General features: G+C 54.6%; 2 protein-coding genes and 2 pseudogenes across 2 annotated transcripts; 2 read left to right on the forward strand and 2 right to left on the reverse strand.

The window, feature by feature from the left end:
- LOC128820667 (uncharacterized) overlaps positions 1-26,215 on the forward strand; it is a 2,212,279-nt pseudogene that overhangs the window by 1,325,631 nt on the left and 860,433 nt on the right.
- Positions 1-26,215, reverse strand: part of LOC128820669 (uncharacterized) — a 1,091,286-nt pseudogene that overhangs the window by 325,231 nt on the left and 739,840 nt on the right.
- Positions 8,408-10,546, forward strand: LOC128820712 (olfactory receptor 14J1-like). The gene has a single exon (XM_054001530.1). The coding sequence runs from the start codon at positions 8,738-8,740 to the stop codon at positions 9,668-9,670; it is 933 nt and encodes a 310-aa protein (XP_053857505.1). The 5' UTR covers positions 8,408-8,737; the 3' UTR covers positions 9,671-10,546.
- Positions 24,094-25,046, reverse strand: LOC128820762 (olfactory receptor 14J1-like). Its single transcript, XM_054001593.1, has one exon. It carries the CDS (start codon positions 25,026-25,028, stop codon positions 24,096-24,098), a length of 933 nt encoding a protein of 310 aa, XP_053857568.1. The 5' UTR covers positions 25,029-25,046; the 3' UTR covers positions 24,094-24,095.

The following is a 26,215-nucleotide window of genomic DNA, read 5'->3' on the forward strand; positions in this document are numbered from 1 at the left end:
GCAGCAGAACAAGCTGGACCTCTCAGGAGATGACTGAAAGAATCTGAAAAGGAGAAATGCAGGCAATGACTTGGTGGACTTTGTCTGGAAGAAGGGTCACTTTTTCCTAATAATTTCTAATCCATCTCCTCTGCATTTGTCTTTCTGAAAAAGGCCATTTCCATCCCAGATTCCCCATGGAATGGGAAGCCTGAGCTTGTGGAAGTGCCTGGAAGATGCCCTGTTCCTCTGCAGGGACACTCAGGCTGGAGCAGGAGCCGGAGCCCTCTGTGGGGAAGCCTCCTCCGAGCTGGAATTTGTGCCGTGCTGGGAGAGGAGGGGGAGAGCGCTGGGCGCTGTGTGGCAGGAGCAGGAGGTTTGGGCCGCAGGACATTCCGTCTGCGCCGCTGCCCCGCAATGGGCGGGAACGCTGTGGGGAAGACTGGGGGACACTGGAGCGGACTGTGGATGGCACTGGGGGGAACTGGAAGGGCCTGGGAATGAACTCAGGTGTACTGGGAGGGACTGGGCTGTACTGGGAGGGACTGGAGGGGCACTGGGGTTGTACTGGGCTGTACTGGGGATGAACTGGGCTGTGCTGGGAGGGACTGGAGGGGTTGAATGGGCTGTTCCCGCCTCCGCTGCCTCCCATTTGCTGAGGCTCCCGCCCATCACTTCCCCCAACCAATCAGTACCAGGGATCCTGGCTTTGGAGGCGGTGCCTGGGGTCAGCACCATCATTTCTTCTGCCTACAACTCCCATCATGCTCTGCGGCCCAGTGGAGGCCCATTGGGGCTGGGACTACAACTCCCGTCATGCTCTGCAGCCCAATAGAGCCCCATTGGGGCCTGGACTACAACTCCCGTCATGCCCCGCGCCCCAAAGAACCCCCCGGTATCCGCCCCCATCTGTCCCATAAGTGTCCCCCAGACCCTCCAGGATCCCCAAGTGCCCCTCAGCGCCCATTTGGGAGCCCACAAAATTTTCCTGGCAAAGTACAGCAAAACAGGAAACTTTGGAAAAGCATTTAATACAACATCCCATCAAATGTAAAACACTTGTCATAGCAGTAACTTCATTCACTCAGCCCATTTAGCCTGGAAAGCCTTAAACACTTCAGTTGTTCAGGTACCCAAAAATGTTCCATAGAAAGAGCATTAGAAGGAAAGGAGAGAGAGAGAGACAGAAAGACAGAAGCTCCACAGAAAGACACACCTGTGGCTCCCAGCTCCTGGGGTTCCAGTGTGGCTGAGACACAAACCCCAGGGGAAGGCAGAGTCCATAGCAGGGCCTGACCTTGTGCTCCTTGGTTTTAAGCCCCTGGGCCTTCGTGGGCCTCCCCCCAGCTGGGGCTTGTGATTGCTCGGGCGTTCAGAGCTGGGTTAGCGCTGTCCCAGCTGTGTGACTGATTGACAGCTCAACCCAAGGTGTCTCGGGACATCGATCTCATCCAGCCTCTGACAGCGACCACGGTGACACTGGGGAACCTCATGGAGCCATGGGTCAGTGTGACAATGCAGGTCCAAGGACACCCTGGTGACACTGGGGAACCTCATGGAACCATGGGTCAATTGTGACAATGCAGGTCCAGGGACACCCTGGTGACACTGGGGAACCTCATGGAGCCATAGGGCAGTTGTGACACTCTGGGGACCTCGTGGAACCAGAGGAGATCATTGTGAAACTCCCATGGAACCGAGGGCCCAGGGTGACACTGTGCAGCCCAGAGTGTCACGGAGGAGCCATTGTGACACTGTGGGTCCCCATGGAACCAAGGGAACATGGGACAGGCTGATGCCTGAAGTTTTAGCTTTCATATTTTCCAGATTCTGCACTGCATCAGTCTGTAACTCTGAACTTCATGCAGAGTGTCAGCAAGTTCTCTTCACAGTGCAGTCAGACAAAACAATCCTTTTCCAGCCCGAGAACCAAGGACACCGCTGCAGCTTCAGCCCAAAAAGTGAAAACAACAGCGAATTGAGGAGAGCAGACTGGGAGGGTGGGACTGCACAACCTGAAGGTGTAATTGGACCATTAACCCCAATATGGAAATGAACCAAAACTTATAAAAGTGTGCAAACGTGTGACCTGTCGTCCATCCTGGGTGTACCCTCAGCCAGGCCCTTGGACTGCCCAAGGTGGATCCTTTGAAGGCCTTTTCAATAAATCCCTCCTTTATTCCTGTCACACTGTCCAGCCTCTGCTCTAGGTGGCCTCTCAAGGCATCAAGGCCTGGCTGGCTGGGCCACCTGGGGGCCACCTGACAGGTCCAGCTGACCTTGGCATGCCAAGGGCTGCTGCTTGTCAGCCCCTGGGGCACTGGGGCTCTGTGCTCTCCTTCCTGTGGAAAGAACTGTCCTTCTCCTCCAGGTGCCCACGGCCAAAATTTGGATTCCTCCTCTTATTTTGCTTCTACGCAAAGATTGTTCCCCGATGAAATCTGCCAGGACAGACAGGTCTGGCTGGCTTGGCCACCCAGGGGCCACCTCTCATCTGCCTTTGGGACACTGGGACCATGTGCTTTTCTTTCTTAAGGGAAAAAAGCACCTTCCACATCCAGGCACCCATGGCCAAAGTTGGGAATCCGCCTCCAGGATTCCCTATATCCAAGGATTTCTCCCAGATGAAAGCTTCCAGGAGAGACAAGTCTGGCTGGCCTTGGTTTCCAAAGAGCTGATTCCTATCTGCCTTTGAAACACTGGGGCTTTGTGCTTTCCTTCCTGATGAAAAGAACTCTTCTTCCTGCCCAGGTGCCCATGGCCAAAACTGAGATTCCACCTCCAAAACTCTGTGCATCCAAGGATTCCTCCCAGATGAAAGGTGCCAGGAAAGACAGATCTGACTCTCTTGGCCTATGGTGACCACCTCTCATCTTCTTCCAAAACACCTGGGCTTTGTGGTTTTCTTTCCTATGGGAAAAACCATCCATCTCGACCAGATGCCCATGGCCAAAGCTGGGAATCCTCCTCCAGAATTCCCTAGATCCAAGGATTTCTCAGTGACAAAAGCTGTCAGGATAGACAGGTCTGGCTGGCTCAGCCTCTCAGGAGCCACCTCTCTCCTCTTCTGCCCCTGAAACACTTGTGCTCCGTGCTTTCCTTCCTATGGAAAAGAACCGTCCTTTTACCAATGCAGAAATGGCCAAAATTGGGGTTCCACCTCCCAAATTCCCTATATCCAAGGGTTGATCCCAGGCAAATTCTGCCACTACCATCAAGTCTGGCTGGCCTTGGCCTCTGGTGGCTGCCCCTGCCACACTGGGGCTCGGTTCTTTCCTTCCCATGGAGATCCCTGTGACACTGTGGGCACCTCATGGAACCAAGGGGATCATTGTGGCACCCCTGGAGCCCATGGAACCAAGGGGCCATGGTGACACAGCGGGGCTTCATGGACCCAGAGACCATCATGACTCTGTGGGGCCTGATGGAACCATGGAGACCATGAGGACCCTTCAGGGCCTCATGTCACCAAGGGGGCATTGTGACACCTCAGGGCCTCCTGGAAGCAAGGGACCATTGGGACACTGTGGGGCCCCATGGAACCGAGGGAACATGGAACAGGTCTGGCTGGCTTGGCCTCCCAGGGGCCACCTGACAGGTCTGGCTGATCTTGGAATGCCAAGGGCTGCCTCTCATCAGCTCCTGCAGCACTGGGGCTCCATGCTTTCCTTGCTATGGAAAAGAAATGTCCGTCTTCTCAGAAGCCCAGTGCCAAAATCGGTACCCTCCCTAAAAAATTTCCTGTATGCAAGGGTATCTCCCAGGAAAAAACCTGCCAGCTGTAGCTGGCCTTGCCTTCTGATGGTCACCTCTCATCCACCTGGGAAACACTGAGGCTCTGTTCCTTCCTTCCTATCGAAAACTGGATTTCTTGTCCAGGGTCCATGGCCAAAATTAGAATTTGGCCTCCCAAATTCCCTATATCCAAGGATTGCTCCCAGACAAAAGTTGCCAGGACAGGCAGGTCAGGCTGGCCCTCTTCTCTAGTGATTTTCTTAGACTATGAGCTGAATGTTTTCATGTGGAAACACCTTGGAGAGGGAGAGATCTCCCAAGGTGGGATTTTGAGGCCTCAGGCACATGACCACTACATATGGACAAATGAGCTCTGTGCTCTGTGCTGTTGTGGTGGTTTTGCATCACACAAGTGATGTCCTGAGAGAAGCTGTTAGCAGTTTCTTCTGTGTCTGACAAAAAAAACCAATCAGTAATTAGCTTTGAGAATTGACAATCTGTTAAAGCACTAAGGAAACTGCACACGCCTCTGTGAAGACACAATTTAAAGATGAAGAAGCCTGGCTGGGTCTCTTTCCCTTCTGGCCAGCACAGAGGTGCCAAGGCCGGGCCAGCCCCCGTCTGGGCCGGGGCGGGCCGGGCGGCTCCTGCCGTGGGGCCGGGCCCCTTCCCAGGGAGCCCGCCAGGCCCCATCGGCTGCCGGGCAGGGGAGGGGAGGCCGCGGGGCCGAGGCCGGGCCGGGCCGTGGCTGCGCTTGCTGACATCTGGCCGCTGCCGAGCCCTGCCCCGCCGCCAGCCCGGGCCCAGCCAGGATCCGCCGGGCCCCAGGAGCAGCCCCGGGCCGGGCCGGCTCGGCCAAGCTTCTGCCGCCCTTGGGCTTGGCCCGCAACCAGCGGGCAGGGCCAGGAGAAGCCATCGGCCCCGGCCGTGCTGCTGCTCTGCTCTGGCCTGGCTGCTGAGATCCTGGCCCTGCCCCCAGCGCCGCCCAGCCTGACAAAGCCCCAGCGCAGACGCTGCACAAACCTCCAAACTGTGGAGAAGGATGGAATTGATACATCAGACTCTCTTTTTCCCTATAATGCATTGAAAAGTATGGGGAGATGACTTGTTCAGCAAAGACCTCCATGCTAAAGTAAGTAAATGTTGAAGTAGCTGTGATCCCATGAGAAGTTTGAACAGAGAAAGGGAGCAGAGTGATGAGACCCTGTGCCCTCAGGGAAAGAAGAAGAAGACCTCTGTTCCCAGAGATGAAGATGATTTCAGAAATAGATGAAGAAAACCTTTGCTCTTAAACAGCTCATCTTTAAACTAATATCCCGTAAGTTGACATGGCCCATAAACACAGCTGTGGGAAAAGCTGTGAAAAAATGGGAGGGAACTCACAATTGCAGATTTTTCCAGGCAGCTGCTGTTTGTGCAAATGAAAAGCCATGAGAGAACTGTTTCCTTGTGGGCAAGTCTCCATAACATTAAAAACAGGAACTTCTCTCCCTACGTGAACAGAAGAAAGACTATTCTAGAGGTGGTAAAGTGACTGAAAATTTTAGGTTTTGTCTATTTTCATTGTCAGGTTGTATGGAGAGAGGAAGTGTTCTGAAACTTTTGGTTATATTCTTATAACTCTTTATATTACTTACTATTCTAAACTTTTCTTTATACATTTTTAAAGTTTTGAGCCCATGTTGCCTTTCTCCTAATCCTATCTCAGAGCAGGAAATGAGTAGGTATATTCTAGTGAGTGCACTGGTAATTAGCCAGCACTGAACCCACCACACCAATTGATGCATTGGCCGAGAAATCTCAAATTGGTGAAAAAATGAACTGCACTAGAGCAGAGGGAAATCAAGGCAGAGCCATGGTTTGTCAGGACTTGCTTGATCCTAATGAGCCCCGTGGTGCATTTGGAGCTGAGCCCTGGAACCTCAGGGCCTGAGAGGAGATTGCACAAAACATTCCAGGAGTCAAAAGCAGAGGAAAACCCCAAAGTGTCTCAAAGCATTAATGGGACCCACTGAGGTCCATCCCCAACACAGGCTCCTCATGGACTCCTTGGAGGAGAGAATTGGAGGCCAGGATGGCACAAAAACCTCTCAGAGATTCAAAATGGCACAAAAACCTCTCAGTATGAAAAGGAAAATCCAAAGTACCTGGAAAAAGTTGAGTATCTCAAAGCATTAATGAGCCCCACTGAGTGTCAGTACAAAGCTCTCAAGGGACTCGTTAAAGCAGATAATTGGGGCCATGATTGCACAAACCTCTCACAGAGTCTGTAGCAAAAGGGAAACACCAAGTACCTTAAAAGAACTGAGTACCGTGAAGCATTAATGAGCCCCACTGAGTGTTGTTCCTGACAAAGCCTCTCCAGGGACTAATTACAGCAGATAGTTGGAGGCCATGATTGCAGAAAGCTCTCAGAGACTGCAAGGCAAAAGCCAAAGCCAAAGTCCTTTGAAAAACCTGCAGTCCCTGGGAGCATTGTGGAGCCCCCAGGGCCATTGCTGAGCAAGGCTCCCCAGGGACTCCTTCCAGCAGATCCTTGAGGCCACTGGGATGTGGGCTAGGGGGGGATGCTGAGGGCAGGACAAGGGGCTGACAGTGCCCAGCCTGGCTGGGGCTGTGCCAGGAGGCCCCAGGGCCTCAGGACAAGGTGTCTCCTCACAGCCTCTGGTGGCACAGACCCTGCTGTGCCCCAGGCCACCAAGACTTGGCTTCTCTTTGTCCCCACCTGTCATCACTGCTTCCAGTTCTCTGCTCTGCCTGGGGCCTGGGGACACTTTCTCACTTGTGTCCCTCACTGGGACCCATTAAAAGTCAAAGAAACTTTGGAGTTTAATTCTGACTTGGAGTTCTGGAGAGGTTTCTGCAGCTCCCTCTCAGGGCCTGATGTTCAGGGCCTGAGCACAAAGCCCCAGAGGCTCATTCAAGTCCTTGTGCTGTGTCTGTGCTGCTGAGCTGGGCCGGGCTCCTGGCACAGAGGGTGATGCTGGTAAGCAAGCAGAGCTTCAAAAGCACATTTCTCTGGATGAGCAGCTCTTCTCCCAGCCCAGCAGGGCTGGGGCACTGCCTGCAGCCAGCGTGGGCACAGCCCAGAGGCACAGAGAGAGGAGAGGAAGCCTGGGCTGGGAGAGTGACTGAGCCCTTGCTAGGGGAGAAATCTTCACAGGGTTTGAATGAATAATTCTCTGTCTCTAGGAATGTTAAACTTCCATTCCTGGAGGGATCTCCTAAGGCTGGCCCATCCCACAGTTTCCATGTTCTTTTGCAAGAGCTCTCCCAGTTCCTCTGGTGCAGAGGAGGTGGCCATAGGGCAGACAGGGCAGTTCCTGCAGGCAGCAAGGGCAGGCAGCAGCAGTGAGAACGAGGTTAAAGGTAGGCTGCGGTGGGAGGACAGGCGAGTCCCCATCAGGGGAGAAATCTGCACAGCCCCTGGACACGGTGAGTCTCAGGCTGCAGAGCAATGCAGGTGAGTTCCTGGAAGTGTCTCTGACAATGCCAGCACTGACAGGACCTGTCAGGGTGGCTCTCCTGGATGTCCTGCTGTGGAGCAGAACAAGCTCCAGAGCGGGGCTTCCCTGCTGCCCCCTCAGAGGCACAGGACAGGTCCCTGCCCAGGCAGAGCTGCCCCGGGGCCGTGGGGTGGGGATGGGCTCTGTGAGCCCTGGCAGGGAGCGGAGCTGGGCACAGGGAGACGCTGCTGGCAGGAACAGCTCCCCTCAGCAGAGACACGGGCAGGGAGGGACAGGGAGCTGCTGCCACAAATGCTGGGCAGGGGGATGTGGCACCTCCCTGCTGTCCCTGTGGCTCAGACACCTTCCCCCAGCAGCTCCTCCCCGGGCTCCTTTCCCACCCTAAGCAGAGCCCCTGCCCTCATCCCACAGGGGCTCGTGCATTGCCCCTGCAGCAGCCAGAGCCCAGGCAAGGAAGGACAAGCCCCTGATTTCCATCAGTCTCAGTGTCCCTCCTCCCCTGGCAGGAGCAGTGTGACATTTCAGTGCCATGCCCAGGTGCCTGTGCTGTCCTTGTTGCCACCATTGGGTTTTCTAAGGCAGTGCCAGGGTTTGGGGGTGGCAGGTGCCCGTCCAGGCAGGGATCCTTTGGATGCTGCTGGGAAGATGTGTCTGTGTGAGCAGAGTGCCCAGGTGCCCTCAGGGGCCATTCAGCTGATTCCCTGGGTGTCCTGCAGGCCTGCAGGTGCCCTCCAGAAGGGCACAGCTCTCCCGTGCTGTCTCTGGGCTGCCTGGGATCCCCATGGAGCAGACAGCTCAGTGGTAGGGCCAGGGAAATGCTGCTGGGCAGCTGCACCTGGGCAGCTGCAATGATCCCTCTGTGCACCAGCCTGGCAGGAGACAGCTGAGATCCCAGTGAGGCACCCTGAGGGAAAGCGAGGACTCTGTCCATCTGCTTTGTGAGCCCAGAGCCCTCTGCTCTCAGCACTGCCCTGGTTCTCTCTAGGGGAACTCCTCTGGCTGCCTCTCCTTCAGCTCAAAGCTGCCAGCAAGGGGCAGCTGAGAACAGCCCTGATGGCCAGAGCTGCTCCCTTGTCCCTGCACTGAGAGACCATCCCTGTGCCTCTCACACCCACACAATTTCACCTGCAGTGCATTAGAAATGTCAGGGATTTCAAACACCCACAGCCACTCCTAACTGTGGCAGCTGCAGCTGGATGAACAAATACAAGGAACTCCCTCAGCTCAGTTCTTTAGATGGGAAAATTGCAAACAGCAGAGCTGAAAAGCTTTTTGGTGTCTCACAAGTCGATTTAATTGGAGATAAGCCAGCATTCTCAGTTGCCTCTCACTGCACAAGAAGAAGGAATCCTCCTGAGCCCATTTGTGAGTCCCTGCTCTCAGTGCCTGCAAAACCCAGAGCCCAGGTGCGGAGAATGCAGAGAAGTGATCCTGAAAAGAGCAACCCTGAAAGCTGAATTACTATGAGATATGCAATATATTTTCCTCCTAGAAGTGTGGCCTGATGCAGTCCTGTATTTTTCTCCTCAGCAGGAAACCATGTCCTGAGGCAGCAAATGTCCAACAGCAGCTCCATCAGCCACTTCCTCCTGCTGGCACTGGCAGAGACGCGGCAGCTGCAGCTCCTGCACTTCTGCCTCTTGCTGGGCATCTCCCTGGCTGCCCTCCTGGGCAACGGCCTCATCATCAGCGCCGTAGCCTGCGGCCACCACCTGCACACGCCCATGTTCTTCTTCCTGCTCAACCTGGCCCTCAGCGACCTGGGCTCCATCTGCACCACTGTCCCCAAAGCCATGCACAATTCCCTCTGGGACACCAGCACCATCTCCTACAAAGGATGTGCTGCTCAGCTCTTTTTCTTTATGCTCTTCATCTCAGCAGAGTTTTCCCTCCTGACCATCATGTGCTACGACCGCTACGTGTCCATCTGCAAACCCCTGCACTACGGGACCCTCCTGGGCAGCAGAGCTTGTGCCCACATGGCAGCAGCTGCCTGGGCCAGTGCCTTTCTCAATGCTCTCATGCACACGGCCAATACATTTTCCCTGCCTCTGTGCCGTGGCAATGCCCTGGGCCAGTTCTTCTGTGAAATCCCACAGATCCTCAAGCTCTCCTGCTCCAAATCCTATCTCAGGGAACTTGGGCTTCTTGCTGTTAGTGTGTGTTTGGCATTTGGTTGTTTTGTGTTCATTGTTTTCTCCTATGTGCAGATCTTCAGGGCTGTGCTGAGGATTCCCTCTGAGCAGGGACGGCACAAAGCCTTTTCCACCTGCCTCCCTCACCTGGCTGTGGTCTCCCTGTTTATCAGCACTGGGGCATTTACCTACCTGAAGCCCTCCTCCATCTCCTCCCCATCTCTGGATCTGGCCCTGTCAGTTCTGTACTCGGTGGTGCCTCCAGCCCTGAACCCCCTCATCTACAGCCTGAGGAACCAGGAGCTCAAGGCTGCAGTGTGGAGACTGATGACTGGATGGTCTCAGGTACATTAAACCACAGGCCAATTACTGCCAATCACTTACAATAAAAGTCATCTTTCATAAATCTTGTTGGTTTCATGTTGGAGCTTCTTTTTCTTAGTTTTGATTTTAAATATTTAGATGAATAAAGAAATGTCGCTCCTTGTGCCATTTCTCATTTTGTTTGCCTCCACCTTCCCTGTGCCCACAGACTGTGTCCATGAGGGGCTGTGCTCTTCGTGGCTTTAAAGGAACTCAAGGATCTCCCAGCAGAGTTTTCTGCAGAGATGCCCTTTTGTTGCCTTCTCTGGAGCTGCAGCAGCAATGTCTGTGTGCAGAGCTGGGGGCAGATCAGTGCTGGCACAGCAGCTCTGCTCCTGCTGGCCACACCATTCCTGATCCAGGCCAGGAGCCATTGGCCTTCTTGGCCACCTGGGCACACGGCTGGCTCATGTCCAGCCTGCTGTCCATCAGTCCCTGCAGGTCCCTTTCTGCCTGGCTGCTCTCCAGCCCCTCTGTCCCCAGCCTGGAGCGCTGCAGGAGTTGTTGTGTCCAAAGTGCAGGACCCGGCACTTGGACTTGTTAAACCTGACCTTGTTGGATTTGGGCCCTGGATCCAGCCTGTCCAGGGCCCTGTGCAGAGCCCTCCTACCCTCCCCCAGATCAACACTCACATCCAGCTGTGTGTCATCTGCAAAGATGTCCTTGGTTCCAAGGGGCCCCTCAGTGTCACAATGTCCCTTTGGTTACACCAGGCCCTGCACTCTCACACTGGTCTCCTTGCTTCCATGGGGCCCCAAAATGTGACAATGGACTCCTTGGTTCCATGGGGCTTCACAGTGTCACAATGTTCTCGTTGGTGCCGCAGTTTCACAGTGGCCCCTTGGTTCCATGGGGCCCCAGGGTGTCACAAAGTCCCCATGGTCACATGAGGTCCCACACTGTCACAATGCTCTCTGTGGTTCCACAAGTCCCCTCAGCGTCACAATGGACTCCTTGTTTCCACGAGGCCACACAGTGTCACAACGGCCTTCCAGATTCCTTGAGGCCCCAGAGTGTCACAGTGGCCCCTTGGTTACACAAGGTCCTGCAGTGTCACAATGTCCCCTTGGTTCCGTGAGGCCCCGCAGTGTCAGAACGGCCCCTTGGTTCCACTGGGCCCTGGACTCACCCAATGCTCTCCTTGGTTTCGCAGAGTCCAAATGGTGAAACCCCTGGGTTCCACCAGGCCCCGCAGTGTCACAATGGCCTCTGTGGTTCCACGAGGACCCAGGGTCACGGGGGACTCCCTGGTTCCATTTGGCCCCAGAGCACCACAATGGAGCCCTGGTTCTATGGGGCTGCACAGTGTCACTCTGGTGCTCTCAGTGCCACGAGGTCCTGCAGTGTCACAGTAGCCCCAGAGTGTCCCAATCATCACAGAATGACAGAATCAAATAGGTTGGAAAAGACCTTGGAGATCAAGTCCAACCAGTACCCTAATACCACCTTGTCACCCAGACATGCCACTAAGTGCCACTGCAGAGGGACAGTGACTCTGCCACCTCCCCCCTGGCCTGCCCATTCCAATGCCCACTCACCCTTTCTGTGAAGAACTTCTTCCTCTTGTCCAGCCTCAACCTCCCCTGGTGCAGCTCAAGGCTGTGTCTTCTTGTCCTGCCCTCCAGCAGATCCACACTCACAACCAGCTTGGTGTCATCTGCAAATTTGGTGATGGTGGGCTCGATCCCCTCAGCCAGATCATCAGTGAAGATGCGAAACAGGACTGGGCCCAGCACAGACCCCTGGGGGACAGCAGCAGGGACTGGACCCCAGCTGGATGCAGCACCATCCCCACCACTCTCTGGGCCCAGCCTCCAGCCAGCTCTTCCATCTCCCAGCCAGGAGGGAACCTGCCCAAGCCGTGGGCTGCAGCTTTTCCAGGGAATGCTGTCAGAGACAGCGTCAAAGGCTTTGCTGAAGTGCAGATGGACACATCCCCAGCCTTTCCCACATCCACAGCTGGGTCATCTGGTGATAAAAGGAGATCAGGTTGCTCAGGCAGAACCTGCCCCTCTTAAATCCACACTGGCTGGCTCTGAGGCCTCGGCCATCCTGTGGGTGCCCTGTGATGGCTCTCAAGGTGATCTGTTCCAGAACCTTGCCGGGCACCGAGGTCAGGCTGACAGGCCTGGAGTTCCCCAGATCCTCCTTCCAGCCCTTCTTGGCGATGGGCTCACACTGGCACCTCCAGTGCTCTGGCACCTCCCTGCTGAGCCAGGACTGATGGGAAATGATGGAGAGCAGCTTGGGGAGCTCATCCACCAGCTCCCTCATCCCACTAGGATGGATCCCTGACCACATCTGCCAGCTCAGAACTCTTGTCCTGAGGACAGTCTATCCATATATTGAAAATTGAGACAAACAAGGTGTTAAGTAGCTCAGCCTTTTCCTTATCTTTAGTTACTCTATTCTCCACTGCATCCAATAAAGAGCAGAGGTTCTCCTTATCCCACCTTTTTCTATTAATTTATTTACAGAAACATTTTCTATTATTTTTCACAGAAGTGGCCAGGTTAAGCTCTAAATGAGATTTCACCGCTCAGCTTTTCTTTCTGCATGACCTAACAACATCCTTAAACACTTCCCAAGTTGCCTGACCTTCTGTCCGAAGTTAGTGCACCCTGTTTTTTCCCCAGAGTTCCCACAAAATCTCCATGGACAGTCAGGCCAGTCATTTCCATCACCAGCTCATCTTTTGCCACACTGGGACAAGCTGCTCCTTTCCCCTTAAGATTACTTTCTTGAAATGTGTCCATCCTTCCTGGACCCCTTTGTTTCTAAAAGCTGTTTCCCATAAAAAATCAGTACCTGATTTGCTACTCCCCAGATCAACATCCTAAATTGGCCAAAGTCTGCCCTGCCTAATTCCAGTGTGGAAGTTTTGTTGCTGCCCCTCCTTCTTTCACAGAACATTGAAAACTTAATTATTACATGGTCACTGTGCCCCAGGCGGCCTCCGACCCCCACATCTGCCACCAGCCCTTCTCTGTTTGTGAGCAGCAGGAGACAGAGCTTTCCTTGGGAGTGGGAGTTACCAAAAATTCGGTGAAACAGAAAACTCCTTCACACCAGTGCAGCATTAAGAAGCAGCATTCTTTATTCAGCCGGATGCACGGGGGATAGCTCCTCCCAAAGCCGAGCATGCTGAGTACAGGAAAGTTTCTGTTCATATTCTGTATTTTGCACACATATTCATTGATTGTCCTGGACTAAACATACATCTGATAATCATTTCCCCAAAATCATTAGCATATTTCCCCTCCCCTTTACCCATGCTCTCTTCTGTCCTGGGGGTTTCTCTGGTGGTCCCTGGTGGTCGTGGACCCCAATGTTCCCGTGGGCCTGGCTGAGCTGGCAGGACACTGAGGCTGGTGAACTTCCAGCTCCCCTTCTCACACAATGGGCATTGTGTGGTTTCCATAGGCCTGGGGTTTTGGAGAACAAGCTCCAGGTGTCAGCTCACCTGATGGAGACATTTATCATCTGGTAACATGAGGTCACAGAGTGGGCTATGAAATCACAGAGTGGGCTATGTGAGGTCATTGAGCACCTGCCACATCATAGACTCTCTCTGCGACATCACAGAGCTGGATGTGACATCACAGGGCAGAGGTCTGACATCAAAAAGCAGAATGTGACATCACAGAGTTGGCTGGAACATCAGAGACCAGCTGTGTGACATTAGAGAATGGGCTGTGACATCACAGAGGGGCTGTGTGACAGGTCACTGTCACTGTCCCAGGAGGGCTCTGTGAGGTCACTGGGTTGGTCACTCCACCCCAGCTCCCCCCCACAGTTTCTCCCAACAACTCCAATGCTGTTCATGCCCAGTGGGGTCCCTGTCCCCCGCTATCCCCCCGGTCCACCTGGAGCCACAGCCTCCACCAAAGGATGTTCCACAGGATCCAGCCCAGAGCCTGACACGGGGAAAAGGGGCCAGGGCTGTGTGACCAGGACATCAAGGGCATGGATTATCCAGGTCCCTGTGGCCTGGGTTGGGTTCCCCAGGAACCCAATCTTTCCCCAGAAAGATGTCTGGCAGCTGGAGCAGGCTTAGGGAAGGGCCTCCAAGGTGGGGCTGGAGCCCTTGGGCTGTGAGCAGAGGCTGAGGGAGCTGGGCTTGTCCAGCCCGGAGCAGGGAAGGCTGAGGGGCTCCTCATCCCAGCCTGGCAGTGCCAGCGAGGAGGGGATGCAGAACACAGAGCCAGGCTCTTCACCGGGGGCCTGGTGGGAGACAAAAGCCAATGGGTGGAAGGGGAAAGAGGGGAGATCAGCCAGGGCAGGAGGAGATGAAATGAGTCAGGCTGGTTTCAGCATTTCCTCAACACCAAAAGCAGCCTGACCTCCCTTCTCCATCCACCACTGACAGCTTTGCAAATCAGGAATTGTTTGAGCTGTTTTTCCCCCACTCCAGAACGAGCATCCTGATACAAGAACTTAATTGTGTTTATATCTATCACAGAACCACATTTCCATACTAATTTCCATTTTAGTATGGAAATCCATGTGGTTTCATAATAAAATCCATTTTAGTATGGAAATCACTTGTAGATGCTGGAGTCATCAGACGCTGCTGGGACGTTGCACATAGCTCAGGAAAGAGCGTGGTTGTTATTAAATTGTGTCCTGTTCAACTGTGGTCTGTTGGCCCTGAAGAGAAACTTTCTGTGCCTCTGAGTCTCACCAGTTCCTGACCCCCAAAGGACACAAACCTGATGAGTTGTGGTTCCCACTCCAGTGGTGGCACTTGGAGCTCCCTCCATCCCCAGAGCAGAGCTGCCTTGTCCCAGAAAGTCCCTGGCAATGCAGGGATGAAGGAAACAGGACAGGCTGTGGGGATCAGGGGCAGGGCACGGCCAGGGATTTGGGGTGGTTGTGAGCCCAGGGCAGGACCCGGCCCTTGGCCTTGGTGAACCTCATCCAATTGTCCTGGGCCCATGGCTCCAGCCTGTCCAGATCCCTCTGCAGAGCTTCCTGCCCTCCAGCACAGCCACACTCCCACCCAGCCTGGGCTCACCTGGAACTGACTGAGGGTGCCCTCGATGGCCTCGTCCATATCAGCAATAAAGAGATTTCACTGACCTGGCCCCAGTCCTGAGCCCTGGGGACAGCCCTGGATGTGACTCCATTCCTCAGCTGCTCTGAGTGCCAGGGGTTGGATGAGGGAAATGGTGGGGAGGGGGTAGGGACAGAGTCTGACTGATTGTCAGCTATTAAGGTTTTTGATATACGCATCTACTCAAACTGCATTAGAAGATGGAAGATGGTAGCGGTCAATATCAATTGGACATTGCTAATATCAATCTATAAACAGGAAAAGAACACAGGACAAAACCATTTTCTCTGCATAGTTTTCAAAACAATATATTCATTTTGAATTCACTTCTGAAATCTGTCTAATTTACCACAGAAGAATTGAAAACTTCCATTATTCCCAGGGGCTTTTCTTCTTTGGGAGTTTTAAATAAATCTTTATGAGCCTTTTTCACTGAATTCCTGAAGTGAAGAACTCAAGAAAGAAGAAGCCTCTGGAGTAGGAAAATTCATCAGCAACCTCCACGGGGCTGAGGATCCATCCCCATCAGAGCAGCAATGAGCAGAAATGGGCAGAGCTTTGTGGCTGCCCCAGCTCTGGGATGGGCCCTGGGCCTGGAGCAGGAGCAGCTCTGGAGGGCCCCAAGGCCGGGGCTCTTGTGCTGGCCTGGGCAGATGGGATGGCAGCAGGGGCTGCAGAGCTCTCAGCAGCTGAGGCCGAGGGGAGCAGGGCAGCCAGGGAGCCTCCTTGTGCCTTGGGCAAGCCCCTTCCCCCATGGCTGGGGCTGAGTCCTGGCTGAGCTGCAGCTGCTGCTGTGCCCTTGGCAGGGGCTGAGGCCGTGGGGCCAGTGGCCAGAGCAGCCTGGCCTGAGCAGAGCTGTGGGGCCAGAGCCGGCTGAGCTGTGCTGGGGAGAGGCCCTTGGTGCTGCACAGAGCTCAGGGCAGCTGGCAGAGCTTGCAGGGAGCTGGGCTGGGCTCCGAGAGCCTGGCCCAGAAACCATCAGTGTCCATCTCAGCCTGGCTGAGCGTGCAGGGGCAGGACTCAGCCCAGGCCTTGTGGGGCAGGGCCAGCGCCTGGGCAAGGCATTGAAAACAGGCAAGTGCCCGAGAGAGGAGGCTGCTCTGTGCCCTTGGGGGCATGGACACAGCAGGGAGGGGGCCCAGGACATTTGTCAGCGCCAGCCTCTGTCCCCAGCCCTTGGCAGCCCTGGCTGCTGAGCCCAGCTTTGGCCTGGGCTGAGTTTGGCTGTGGCCCAGCTCCATCCTGCTGCGGGGCTCAGGGCCTGTTCCCGGCCATGGCCAGCCCTGGCCGGCCTCTCTGCTGGCCCAGAGGCCGGCAGAGCCCGGGGCAGGGCTGTCTGTGCAGCCCCACAGGTGCCACGGGCTGGGCAGGAGCTGGCAGAGGCTGCCCAGCAGGGAGGCCATGGGGCACAGAGCCCCAAGGCTGCCGTGGGCACCACGGCACAGGGGCCGTTCCCAGCCGCAATGCTCCTGTCCTGGGCTGGGCCTGCACAGGGGCTGTGGCACCATGGCTGGGCCAGCACAGGGCCACCAAGGGGCCACGCAGCCGCTGCCGGGGCTGGCAGCAAGGCCGGGCACAGACAAGGAATTGCTGAGCGTGGCCTGCGCTGGCCAGGGCTGACTGTGCCAAAGGCAGAGCTCAGCTGCCCTTGGGGGCTGCAGGAACACTCAGGAGCCCAAAGAGCCTCCATGGCTGTGCTGGAGACCAAGGCTGGAGCAGGGAAATGCAGGGCTGCTGCGCCATGGCGAGGGCATGGAATTCCAGCACACACCTCAGCTCTCGGATGATCCCGGCACCGTGCTGGGCCCTGTTTCAGCCTGGAGCAGAGCAGATGTTGATGGCACAGGAGCCCTGCGGGGCTGGCAGGGACCTGCAGCTGGCAAGGTGCTCTGCTCTCCCTCAGCTCCTCTCTGAGAGACCCAATCCCAGCTGGGCACCTCAGGGCACAAGTGGCACTGCCTGTTCATGGGTACACAGCTGATGTCTGCCTGGAAAGAGGCAAAGGTTTTAATACCTCTTTTTTTATTAGTATACAGGCACATTTTTATTACCTGGGTCACTTGAGTACTTTAAAGAAATGGCAAAGCTTTCCCTCTGTTGACAGGAATTTCCTGGAAGTGTACTGATGGCAGGAGAAGAAATACTGATCTTCCTGTCTACTTGTGTCATCAGTATCCTGTTTATTATTTCCTCTCCCTCTTCTTTCAGGTATTTTCAGCTCTCCTTTTTAAATGGCTGTGTCTAAGGACCTCTCTTCATTTAGACCAGGTGGATCTATATATTTCCCGTTGCACCTAGACTTCCTCCTCCAGATGCTTTCTGGTCATTCAAGTGTCCCTCAATGGACTGGTTTCATGCTTTGAAAGTCAGGGAGTTGGCCAATCTTTCTGAAGTTCAAATAAATATGAATTATATTTTATTCTGTTTATCACAGAATTGCCTTTTCTTATGTCTTTGTCTAAAACTGTTCCTGTACAGAAATCCCTTGGGGATGGGGTACATGTCAGATGCTGCTGGGACATCACAGAGAACTGAGGGAAGAGCTGTGATGGTTATTAAACTGTTCAAATGTTCAACTTGTGTTTGTTGGCAAGAAACCTTTCTGTGCCTCTGAGTGTCACCAGGCCCTGAGCCCAAAGGACACAAACCTGATGAGTTGTGGTTCCCACTGCAGGGGAACTTGGACCTTGGCTCTGCACAGGAGAGCTCTTCATCCACTTTCCCTCTTTTCCTCCCTCTGGACATGGAGGGAGTTCCTGACTTCAGCCTGTGACTGGTGTGTGCAAAGAGCAAATCTGGGCAGAATCGGGGCAGGGAAGCTTTGGGGGCACCTTGGGATCTGTGCTGGGCACAGAAGGTGTTTTCCATTGCTCTGAGACTGTCTGCTGTGCAAAGTGGATTTAATAGCCAGCAGAGGAATGACTTTTGCATTGAATGGAGCTGTGCCTTCCCTTGGCTTTGTTGGCTGACAAGAAATGAACATCCCTCTGTGTCTCGGGCAGCTCCTTCTCCAAGGAAAGCAGGTGGGAGTTGGAGCCAAGGAGCTGAAAGCTGCAGGTGCAGCCTGGGCTGGAGGGAGCTCAGATTTGCACAAGGCTGCTCTGAGTGCCAGGGCTTGGATGGGGGCAATGGTGGGGTGGGGGTAGGGACAGAGTCTGATTGATTGTCAGCCATGAAGGGTCTTGATTTTCATATCTATTCCAACTGCGTGAGGAGGTTCTTGGATTTAGTGTCAATTGGCGATTGCAGTTATCAATGTATTAACAGTAAAAAAAAAAACTATACAGAACTTAAAAAATCTTTCTCACTCTCTTTTTAAATATAGTGTATTCACTTGCAATAGGCTTCTGAAATCTGTCTAATTAACCACAAAAGATTTGAAAATTTAAATTATTCCCAGAGGTTTGGCTTGTTAAGGTGTTCTGAACGTTAATGAGCCCTGGGGCACTGGATTGCTGAACTGAAGAGCTGAAGGCTGAAGAAGCCTCTGGAGCAGTAAAATTCAGCAGCAGCCTCCAAGGTGCAGAGGATGTCAGCAGCCCCCACTGAGGCCATCCCTGCCCAGAGACCGTGGGGGAATGGGCAGACAAGGAGAGCGTCCCTGGGGCTGGGGCAGCAGAACTCAGAGGCACCAGCGGCTCCAGCTGGGAAATGGAGTGTGGGATGGGGCTGTGAAAGCCCTGCCTGGGCTGTGCCAAGCAGGACACACAAGCCCTGACCCCCATCCCCCAAACAACTCTCTCAAGGGAAACATTTATAAGAAATTACAATTGTTTGTGTACTCTGTGTTGGATGCACTGGAGAAATACCCACAAGGGATTCTCAGGAGCTCCAGACAACAAAATAGCCTTTACTGGGAACTTCAGAAAATCAGAGAAAGTTTGGCAAAAGGTTTAATATGATATTCAATGAACAAAAAACAGTTTTCAATGCATTAAGTTGGCCCATTCAACTTCACAATCTCTAAGCCTGTTCAATTTTAAGTTAATCAACATCTGCAAGAGGACAGAAGTAGAAGCAGACACAGAAAGAGAGAAAAATAAGATCTAGAGGAGGAGACACAGAGCTACCAACTCCTGGATTCCAGCAGTGTTCAGATAGAAATTCCAAGAGGATTTAGGATCAAGATGTGTGCTTGCCTTGTGGTCAGCCTTAAATACCCCTTGGTGTTCCTGGGCCCTTCCCCCAGGTGGGACTTGGGGTCATTTGGTCACTCAGGAGCTGGGCTGGGGCTCCTGAGGTGGCTGTGGAGCATTGCCTGTGCTGTGCCAGGGACTGGCAGCCACTGCTGGGCTGGGATAGAGGCTCTGGGGGGATTGGGGTTCCAGGGCAGGGCAGGGCTGGGGTTCCAGGGCAGGGCAAGGCTGCACCTTCCCCTTCCTCCCCCACACAGGAAATGTTTACAGCCAACAATCTCCTCCAGTCTGTCACAACAGGCAATGTTGGAGGTAAAATCCCAATTCTGGCCATGGGCTCCTTGATGAGAAGGATGGTTCTTTTCCATAGGAAGGAAAGCCCAGAGCCCCAGTGTTTGGAAGGCAGGTGAGAGCCTCACTAGGCCAAGGCCAGCCAGACTTGTCAGGAATGGCAGATTTTGTCTGGGAGCAGTCTTTGGAGATTGGGAATTTTGGAGGTGGAAGCCGATCTTGGCCATGGGCACCTTGAGAAGCAGGACAGTTCTTTCCCATAAAAAAAAAAAAAAGCACAGACCCCAAATGTTTTAGGGACAGATGGAAAGTGACCTTCATGAAACCATTGCCAGACAGACCTGTCCTGGCAATATTCCCATGGGAACAATGCCGGGACATAAAGAAATTTGGAGGAGAAATCCCAATTCTGGCCAAGGGTGCCTGGAGGAGAAGGACAGTTCTTTTCCATAGGAAGAAAATCCCAGAGCCCCAGTGTTTCAATAACAGATGAGAAGAGCCCCTCAGCATGCCAAGGTCAGCTGGACCAGTCAGGTGGCCCCTGGGAGGCCAAACCAGCCAGACCTGTTCCGTGTTCCCTTGGTTCCGTGGGCCCCCCACAGTGTCACAATGGTCTCTGTGGTTCCCCAGGCCCCACAGTGTCACGTGATTCCTCTGTTCCATGAGGCCCACAGTGTCACAATGGACTTTTGGACCCTGGTGGTTTGCGGTGTCACAATGGTCTCCTTTGGCTCTATAGTGTCACAATGGACCACTGATGACACAAGGCCCCTCTGTGTCACCCTGGGGCTTTGGTTCCATGCAGCCCTGCAGTGTCAAGACGAACCTTTGGTTTGATGGGATTCCTCTATGTCACCATGGCCCCTTGGTTCCATGCAGCCCTGCATGGTCACAAAGGTCTCCTTTGGTTGCCCAGTGTCACAATGGACCACTGATGACATGAGGCCCCGCAATGTCACAATGGGCCTTTGGTTCCGTGCAGCCCTGCAGTGTCACAAAGGCCTCTTGGTCCCACAAGGCCCCACAGTGTCACAATGGTCCTCTTGGTTCCGTGGGGACCCCCAGGGTCACAATGGTCTCACTGGTTCCATGAGGCCTCACAGTGTCCCAATGCTTTGCTTATTCCATGGGGCCTCATAGTGTCCCAATGGTCTCCATGATCCCACGAGTCCCCTCAGTGTCTCCATGGTTCCATGGGCCCTGTGCTGGTGCATTCCCCCCTCCCTTCTCAGGTCACCCTGAGAAATTGAGAAATTTCTCACTGAGAAATTTTGCACTGAGAAATGGAGATGATCCAGAAACATTCTCTAGCTGCTTATAGAATGAGTTGTCCACCTCTTCTTCCTGGTTATGTGGACGATAACAGACTCTCAGTAGGATGCCAGCCTTGTTGGCCTTCCCCTTAATTCTCACCCACAGACATTCAACTTCATCTTCATCAGTTTCAATACCTATGGTGCCAAAACCCTCCCTAATATAAAGGGCCACCCCTCCACCTCTTCTCCCTTTCCTGTCTCTCCTGAAGAGCTTGTAGCCATCCAGTGCAGCACTCCAGCTATGTGAGTCATCCCACCACGTTTCTGTGATGGCAATTACATCATAGCTCTACTGTTGGACCATGGCCTCCAGCTCTTCTTGTTTGTTACCCGTGCTGCGTGCATTGGTGTACATGCACCTCAGCTGGGCTGCTGATTTCACCCCTAACTCAGGCTTACCACCCTTGGGCCTGCTTCCAGACAGCCCAGATGCATCTCCCTCCCCCTTCAGACCTAGTTTAAAGCTCTCTCAACAAGTTCTGCCACTTCATGAGCTAAAATTCCTCTGCCCTTCACAGAAAGATTGAGCCCGTCTGGTCCAATCAGGCCAGGTGCTGTAAAAGTTGCCCGATGATTAAAGAATCTGAAATTCTGGTGATGACACCAACCCTTGAGCCACTAGTTGATAATGTGAGCTCTCCTCTTGCTTTCACCATTTTTCTCAGACTCCAAAGGGACTGAGGAAAAGACTGTCTGTGCCCCTGTCCTATTAACCACCTGACCCAATGCCATAAAGTCCCTTTTAATTGCCGTAACACTTTTCTTTTCAATCTCATCACTGCCAGCCTGGAGTATCAGCAGTGGGTAATAATCAGAGGGCTGAATCAGCCCAGGCAGTGTCTCAGTGATATCCCGTACCCGGGCCCCAGGGAGGCAGCAGACCTCCCTGTGGGGTGGGTCTGGTCGAAATATGGAGCCCTCTGTTCCCCTCAGAAGGGAGTCACCCACCACGATTACCCTTCTTTCCTTTTTGATGTCAGATTCATCTGTCTCACAGATGAATCATGACTGAGAGGCTCACTGGGCAGATAATTTTCTTCTAAACAATCTGGCTGACTCTCCAGTTCCAGGGGATCATACCTAATCTGAAGTGGCACCTGGCTTGGGAGGGGGAATTGGGAGGAATTTTTATTATTACCTCCATCCTCGAGTATGTACCCACTCCCACTCCCCTTCATCGGCCAGGTGTCCTTCTATAGCCTGACAGTGGGGGCATGGGAGATAGCAGGAAAAAGGAGAGCATTGCTGCCCTGCCAGGCCTCATGGAACCAAGGATCCATTGTGACACTGCAGGGCTTGGGGGACCACGGTGACATTGTGACACTGCAGGGCCCAAGGATCCAATGGGCTTTGTGACACCGAGGGGTCCCATGGAACCAAAGGGACATTGAGACACTGGGAGGCCTCATGGAATCATGGAGACCATTGGGACACTCTGGGGCCTCATGGAACCGAGGTGACACCAAGTTGTCTGGGAGTGTCGATCTGCTGGATCCAGGGCCCAAATCCAACAAGGTGAGGTTTAACAAGTCCAAGTGCCGGGTCCTGCACTTTGGCCACAACAAGCCCTGCAGCGCTCCAGGCTGGGGACAGAGGGGCTGGAGAGCAGCCAGGCAGAAAGGGACCTGCAGGGACTGATGGACAGCAGGCTGGACATGAGCCAGCTGTGTGCCCAGGTGGCCAAGAAGGCCAATGGCTCCTGGCCTGGATCAGGAATGGTGTGGCCAGCAGGAGCAGGGCAGTGATTCTTCCCCTGTGCTGGGCACTGCTTGGGCAGCACCTCGAGTCCTGTGTCCAGTTCTGCCCCCCCCAAATTTAGGGAGGACATGGAAGGGCTGGAGCGTGTCCAGAGAAGGGCAACAAGGCTGGTGAGGGGTCTGGAGCACAAGTCCTGTGAGGAGCGGCTGAGGGAGCTGGGGTTGTTGATCCTGGAGAAGAGGAGGCTCAGGGGAGACAAGGCGGTGTCAGGGCACAGGTTGGACTTGATGATCTCCAAGGACTTTTCCAGCCTTGCTGATTCTGGGATTCCCTGAAACCAGCCTTGGAGCAGTTGCAGGAGGAGCCCTGGGCCTCCTCTTCAGAAGCTGCAGCAGCCCAGGTCCCTCAGCTTCTCCTCACAGCCCCAAAGCCCATCCTGTCAGTCCTGCAGAGCCTCTGCAGCTCCTCCTCCTTGCCCAGAACAGGGAGCCCCACAGGCAGACACAGCAGCCCAGATGTGCCCCCCTGGCCTGGGCTGCCTCTGGCAAGGGAGCAGCACCAGGCACTGCAGGAGCCTGCAGACAATTCCAGCAGCACCTGTGGGATGATCCTGCTCCCCAAGGGACGTTCCCATGGTGCCAAGTCAGGAACTGCAATGGGGAGTGGGGCCAGAGAGGAAAGGGCAAACAGGGATGGGCTGTGTGCAGGGCAGGGAACAGGGCTGGGCAAGAGGAAGAAATCTGGACCAGGGAAGAATAAAGAAAGCAGAGGAGAAGCAAAGGGAATGCTCAGGGCAGTTTGGGGGTGGCTGCCTGGCAGCCCTGGCTCTGAGCAACAGCGTCTGCAGTGGGACAGGAAAGTCCCAGCTGATGGGAACAAACTTTCTGGCTGAGTGCAGAGGCCAGGACAAAGCTGAGTGGTTTCCCTGGCGTCCCCCAGCCCTTCCTGGCCCCAGGGGCTGATGGCATTTGTGCTGCCTCAGGTTGATGTCCCCACAGCACCAGCACGGGGGTGCTCCCGCCTGCTGTGTGCAATGCAAACAGGGGCTCCTGAGCCAGCGCTGCCGTGTCTGTGCCTGCAAGGATGCGGCACCTGTGTGAGCTGGGGGAGAGGCCAGGGCTGTAGAGGGGGGATGTTGTTGGCAGCTCCATGAGGACGCTCTGGGACGCTGCCCTGGGCTGTGCAGTGCACTGGGGATGGATCAGCCCCTGCTCTGCTGCTCCTTCCCGTCTCCCCCAGGGCCCTGGCAGAGCACCAGCCGTGCTCTTTGCCCCCAGCCTGCCCACGGCCAGCCTGGGGCTGCTCAAGGGGGTTTTCTGTGCTGAGCATTGGCCTGGCCGTGTTCTTGAGAGAGCCTGGGCAAGGAGCCTGGAGCCCCCAGGCCCTGGCCTGAGGCGTCAGCGCTGCCCCAGCAGTGCCCATGGCCTGTCCCTGCTGCAGCCCCGGCACTGCCACCCCCAGGACTGTGCCCGGCCCCGAGAGCACTCAGGCCCTGCAGCAACACCAGGGCCACCAGGGCAGCGGGGCAGGGCCACGGGAGCAGCACTGGCAACACCAAGTGCTGCTGCTGCTGCTGGGCACAGCTGCTGTGCCAGCACTGATCTGCCCCCAGCTCTGCACACAGACATTGCTGCTGCAGCTCCAGAGAAGGCAACAAAAGGGCATCTCTGCAGAAATCTGTGCTGGGAGATCCTTGAGTTCCTTTAAAGGCAATGAGAGCGCAGCCCCTCATTGACACAGTCTGTGGGCACAAGGAAGGTGGAGGGAAACAAAATGAAAAATTGCACAAGGAGCAACATTTCTTTATTCATCTAATTATTTAAAATCAAAACTAAGAAAAAGAAGCTCCAACATGAAGCCAACAAGAAGTATCAAAGATGAGTTTTATTCAAAGTGATTGGCAGAAATTGGCCAGCAGTTCAATGTTCCTGAAAGCATCCAGTCATCAGTCTCCACACTGCAGCCCTGAGCTCCTGGTTCCTCAGGCTGTAGATGAGGGGGTTCAGGGCTGGAGGCACCACCGAGTACAGAACTGACACTGCCAAATCCAGGGATGGGGAGGACATCGAGGGGGGCTTCAGGTAGGCAAATGCCCCAGTGCTGACAAACAGAGAGACCACAGCCAGGTGAGGGAGGCAGGTGGAAAAGGCTTTGTGCCGTCCCTGCTCAGAGGGGATCCTCAGCACGGCCCTGAAGATCTGCACATAGGAGAAAACAATGAACACAAAACAACCAAGTGCTAAACACATACTAACAGCAATAAGCCCAAATTCCCTGAGGTAGGATTTGGAGCAGGAGAGCTTGAGGATCTGTGGGATTTCACAGAAGAACTGGCCCAGGGCATTGCCATGGCACAGGGGCAGGGAAAATGTATTGGCTGTTTGCAGCAGAGCATTGACAAATCCACTGGCCCAGGCAGCTGCTGCCATGTGGGCACAAGCTCTGCTGCCCAGGAGGGTCCCGTAGTGCAGGGGTTTGCAGATGGACACGTAGCGGTCGTAGCACATGATGGTCAGGAGGGAAAGCTCTGTTCCAAGGAAGAAGATAATCAGAAAAACCTGAGCAGCACATCCTGTGTAGGAGATGGTGCTGATGCCCCAGAGGGAATTGTGCATGGCTTTGGGGACAGTGGTGCAGATGGAGCCCAGGTCGCTGAGGGCCAGGTTGAGCAGGAAGAAGAACATGGGCGTGTGCAGGTGGTGGCCGCAGGCTACGGCGCTGATGATGAGGCCGTTGCCCAGGAGGGCAGCCAGGGAGATGCCCAGCAAGAGGCAGAAGTGCAGGAGCTGCAGCTGCCGCGTCTCTGCCAGTGCCAGCAGGAGGAAGTGGCTGATGGAGCTGCTGTTGGACATTTGCTGTGCCTTGGCATGGTGATCTGTAAAAAAAAGTAATTGTGGAATATTTGTGTTTGGAGCGGACTTCAAATATCCCAGCCTGGCCTGGGGGCAGTTTCCCCCCACTGCCTGCCCAGGCTCTGCTGCCTAGAGCTAACCCTGCCAGCAGCTGCTTCCCTGTGCCCAGGGCTGGGCCCTGCCAGTGCTGCCAGAGCCCAGCCCAGCCCTGGGGGCTCAGCTCTGCCCTGCAGACCCCTCCCAGCTCTGGCTCTGCAGGCTCTGATGGCAACGTCAGAGCAACCCTGAGGAGGCGGAAAAGCGACACTGATGCTGCCTCTAAGGGGCCCTGTGCTGATTTCTGTCACTGCCTGGGTTATTCCCATCTGAAAGAAAACTTTTTTATTTTTCTCAACCTGAACTGGGAGATGAATACCTATGTGCAATTTCCCATTGAAGCAACACAGAGCAGTAGATTAAAAATGCAGAATTTTCCCTTTTATTCAGCCCATGACTTGCTGTGCTCCCTGTATAATCTGCTTGGAAATGTTCTGGAGTTAAATGCCATGATGGGAGCTGTCCTGAACAATTCAGCATCCTCACCACACAAGGAGAACATTTCCAAGCCCTAGCAGCTGTCTCCTTCCACCCACATCTTGTCCCCCAGCGCTGGGAGCAGCTCCCCGGGCCGGCTGAGAGCTGTCCCTGGCAGGCAGCAGAGTCCCTGGGCCAGCACAGCGCCCTGGGCTGCAGGACCCTGCTCTGCAGGACAGCCCTGGGCACCCCTGGCTGCTCTGCACAAGAGACCATCAGAGAATGTACTCACAGGGGCTGTGGGCATTGGCATGTTCCAGCTTGAGGAGATCACTGCAGGAGCTGCAGCTGCATTGTCCTGCAGCCAGAGGTTCCTGTGCCAAGGGCTGGCAGTGATTCTGCCCCAGGCACTTCTCAGCACCTTCCCAGCCCTGACTGATTGAAGCTCTCTGTGCCTCTGGGCTGTGCCCGCGCTGGCTGCAGGCAGTGCCCCAACCCTGCTGGGCTGGGAGAAGAGCTGCTCATCCAGAGAAATGTGCTTTTGAAGCTCTGCTTGCTTACCAGCATCACCCTCTGTGCCAGGAGCCCGGCCCAGCTCAGCAGCACAGACACAGCACAAGGACTTGAATGAGCCTCTGGGCCTTTGTGCTCAGGCCCTGAACATCAGGCCCTGG

This window comes from Vidua macroura, chromosome 30 (assembly GCF_024509145.1).
Source record: "Vidua macroura isolate BioBank_ID:100142 chromosome 30, ASM2450914v1, whole genome shotgun sequence".
Classification (NCBI taxonomy): Eukaryota; Metazoa; Chordata; class Aves; order Passeriformes; family Viduidae; genus Vidua; species Vidua macroura.

Excerpts from the sequence above, each read along its gene's own strand:
- LOC128820712 (XM_054001530.1), top strand. The coding sequence starts at position 8,738 with ATGTCCAACAGCAGCTCCATCAGCCACTTCCTCCTGCTGGCACTGGCA.
- LOC128820762 (XM_054001593.1), bottom strand. The coding sequence starts at position 25,028 with ATGTCCAACAGCAGCTCCATCAGCCACTTCCTCCTGCTGGCACTGGCA.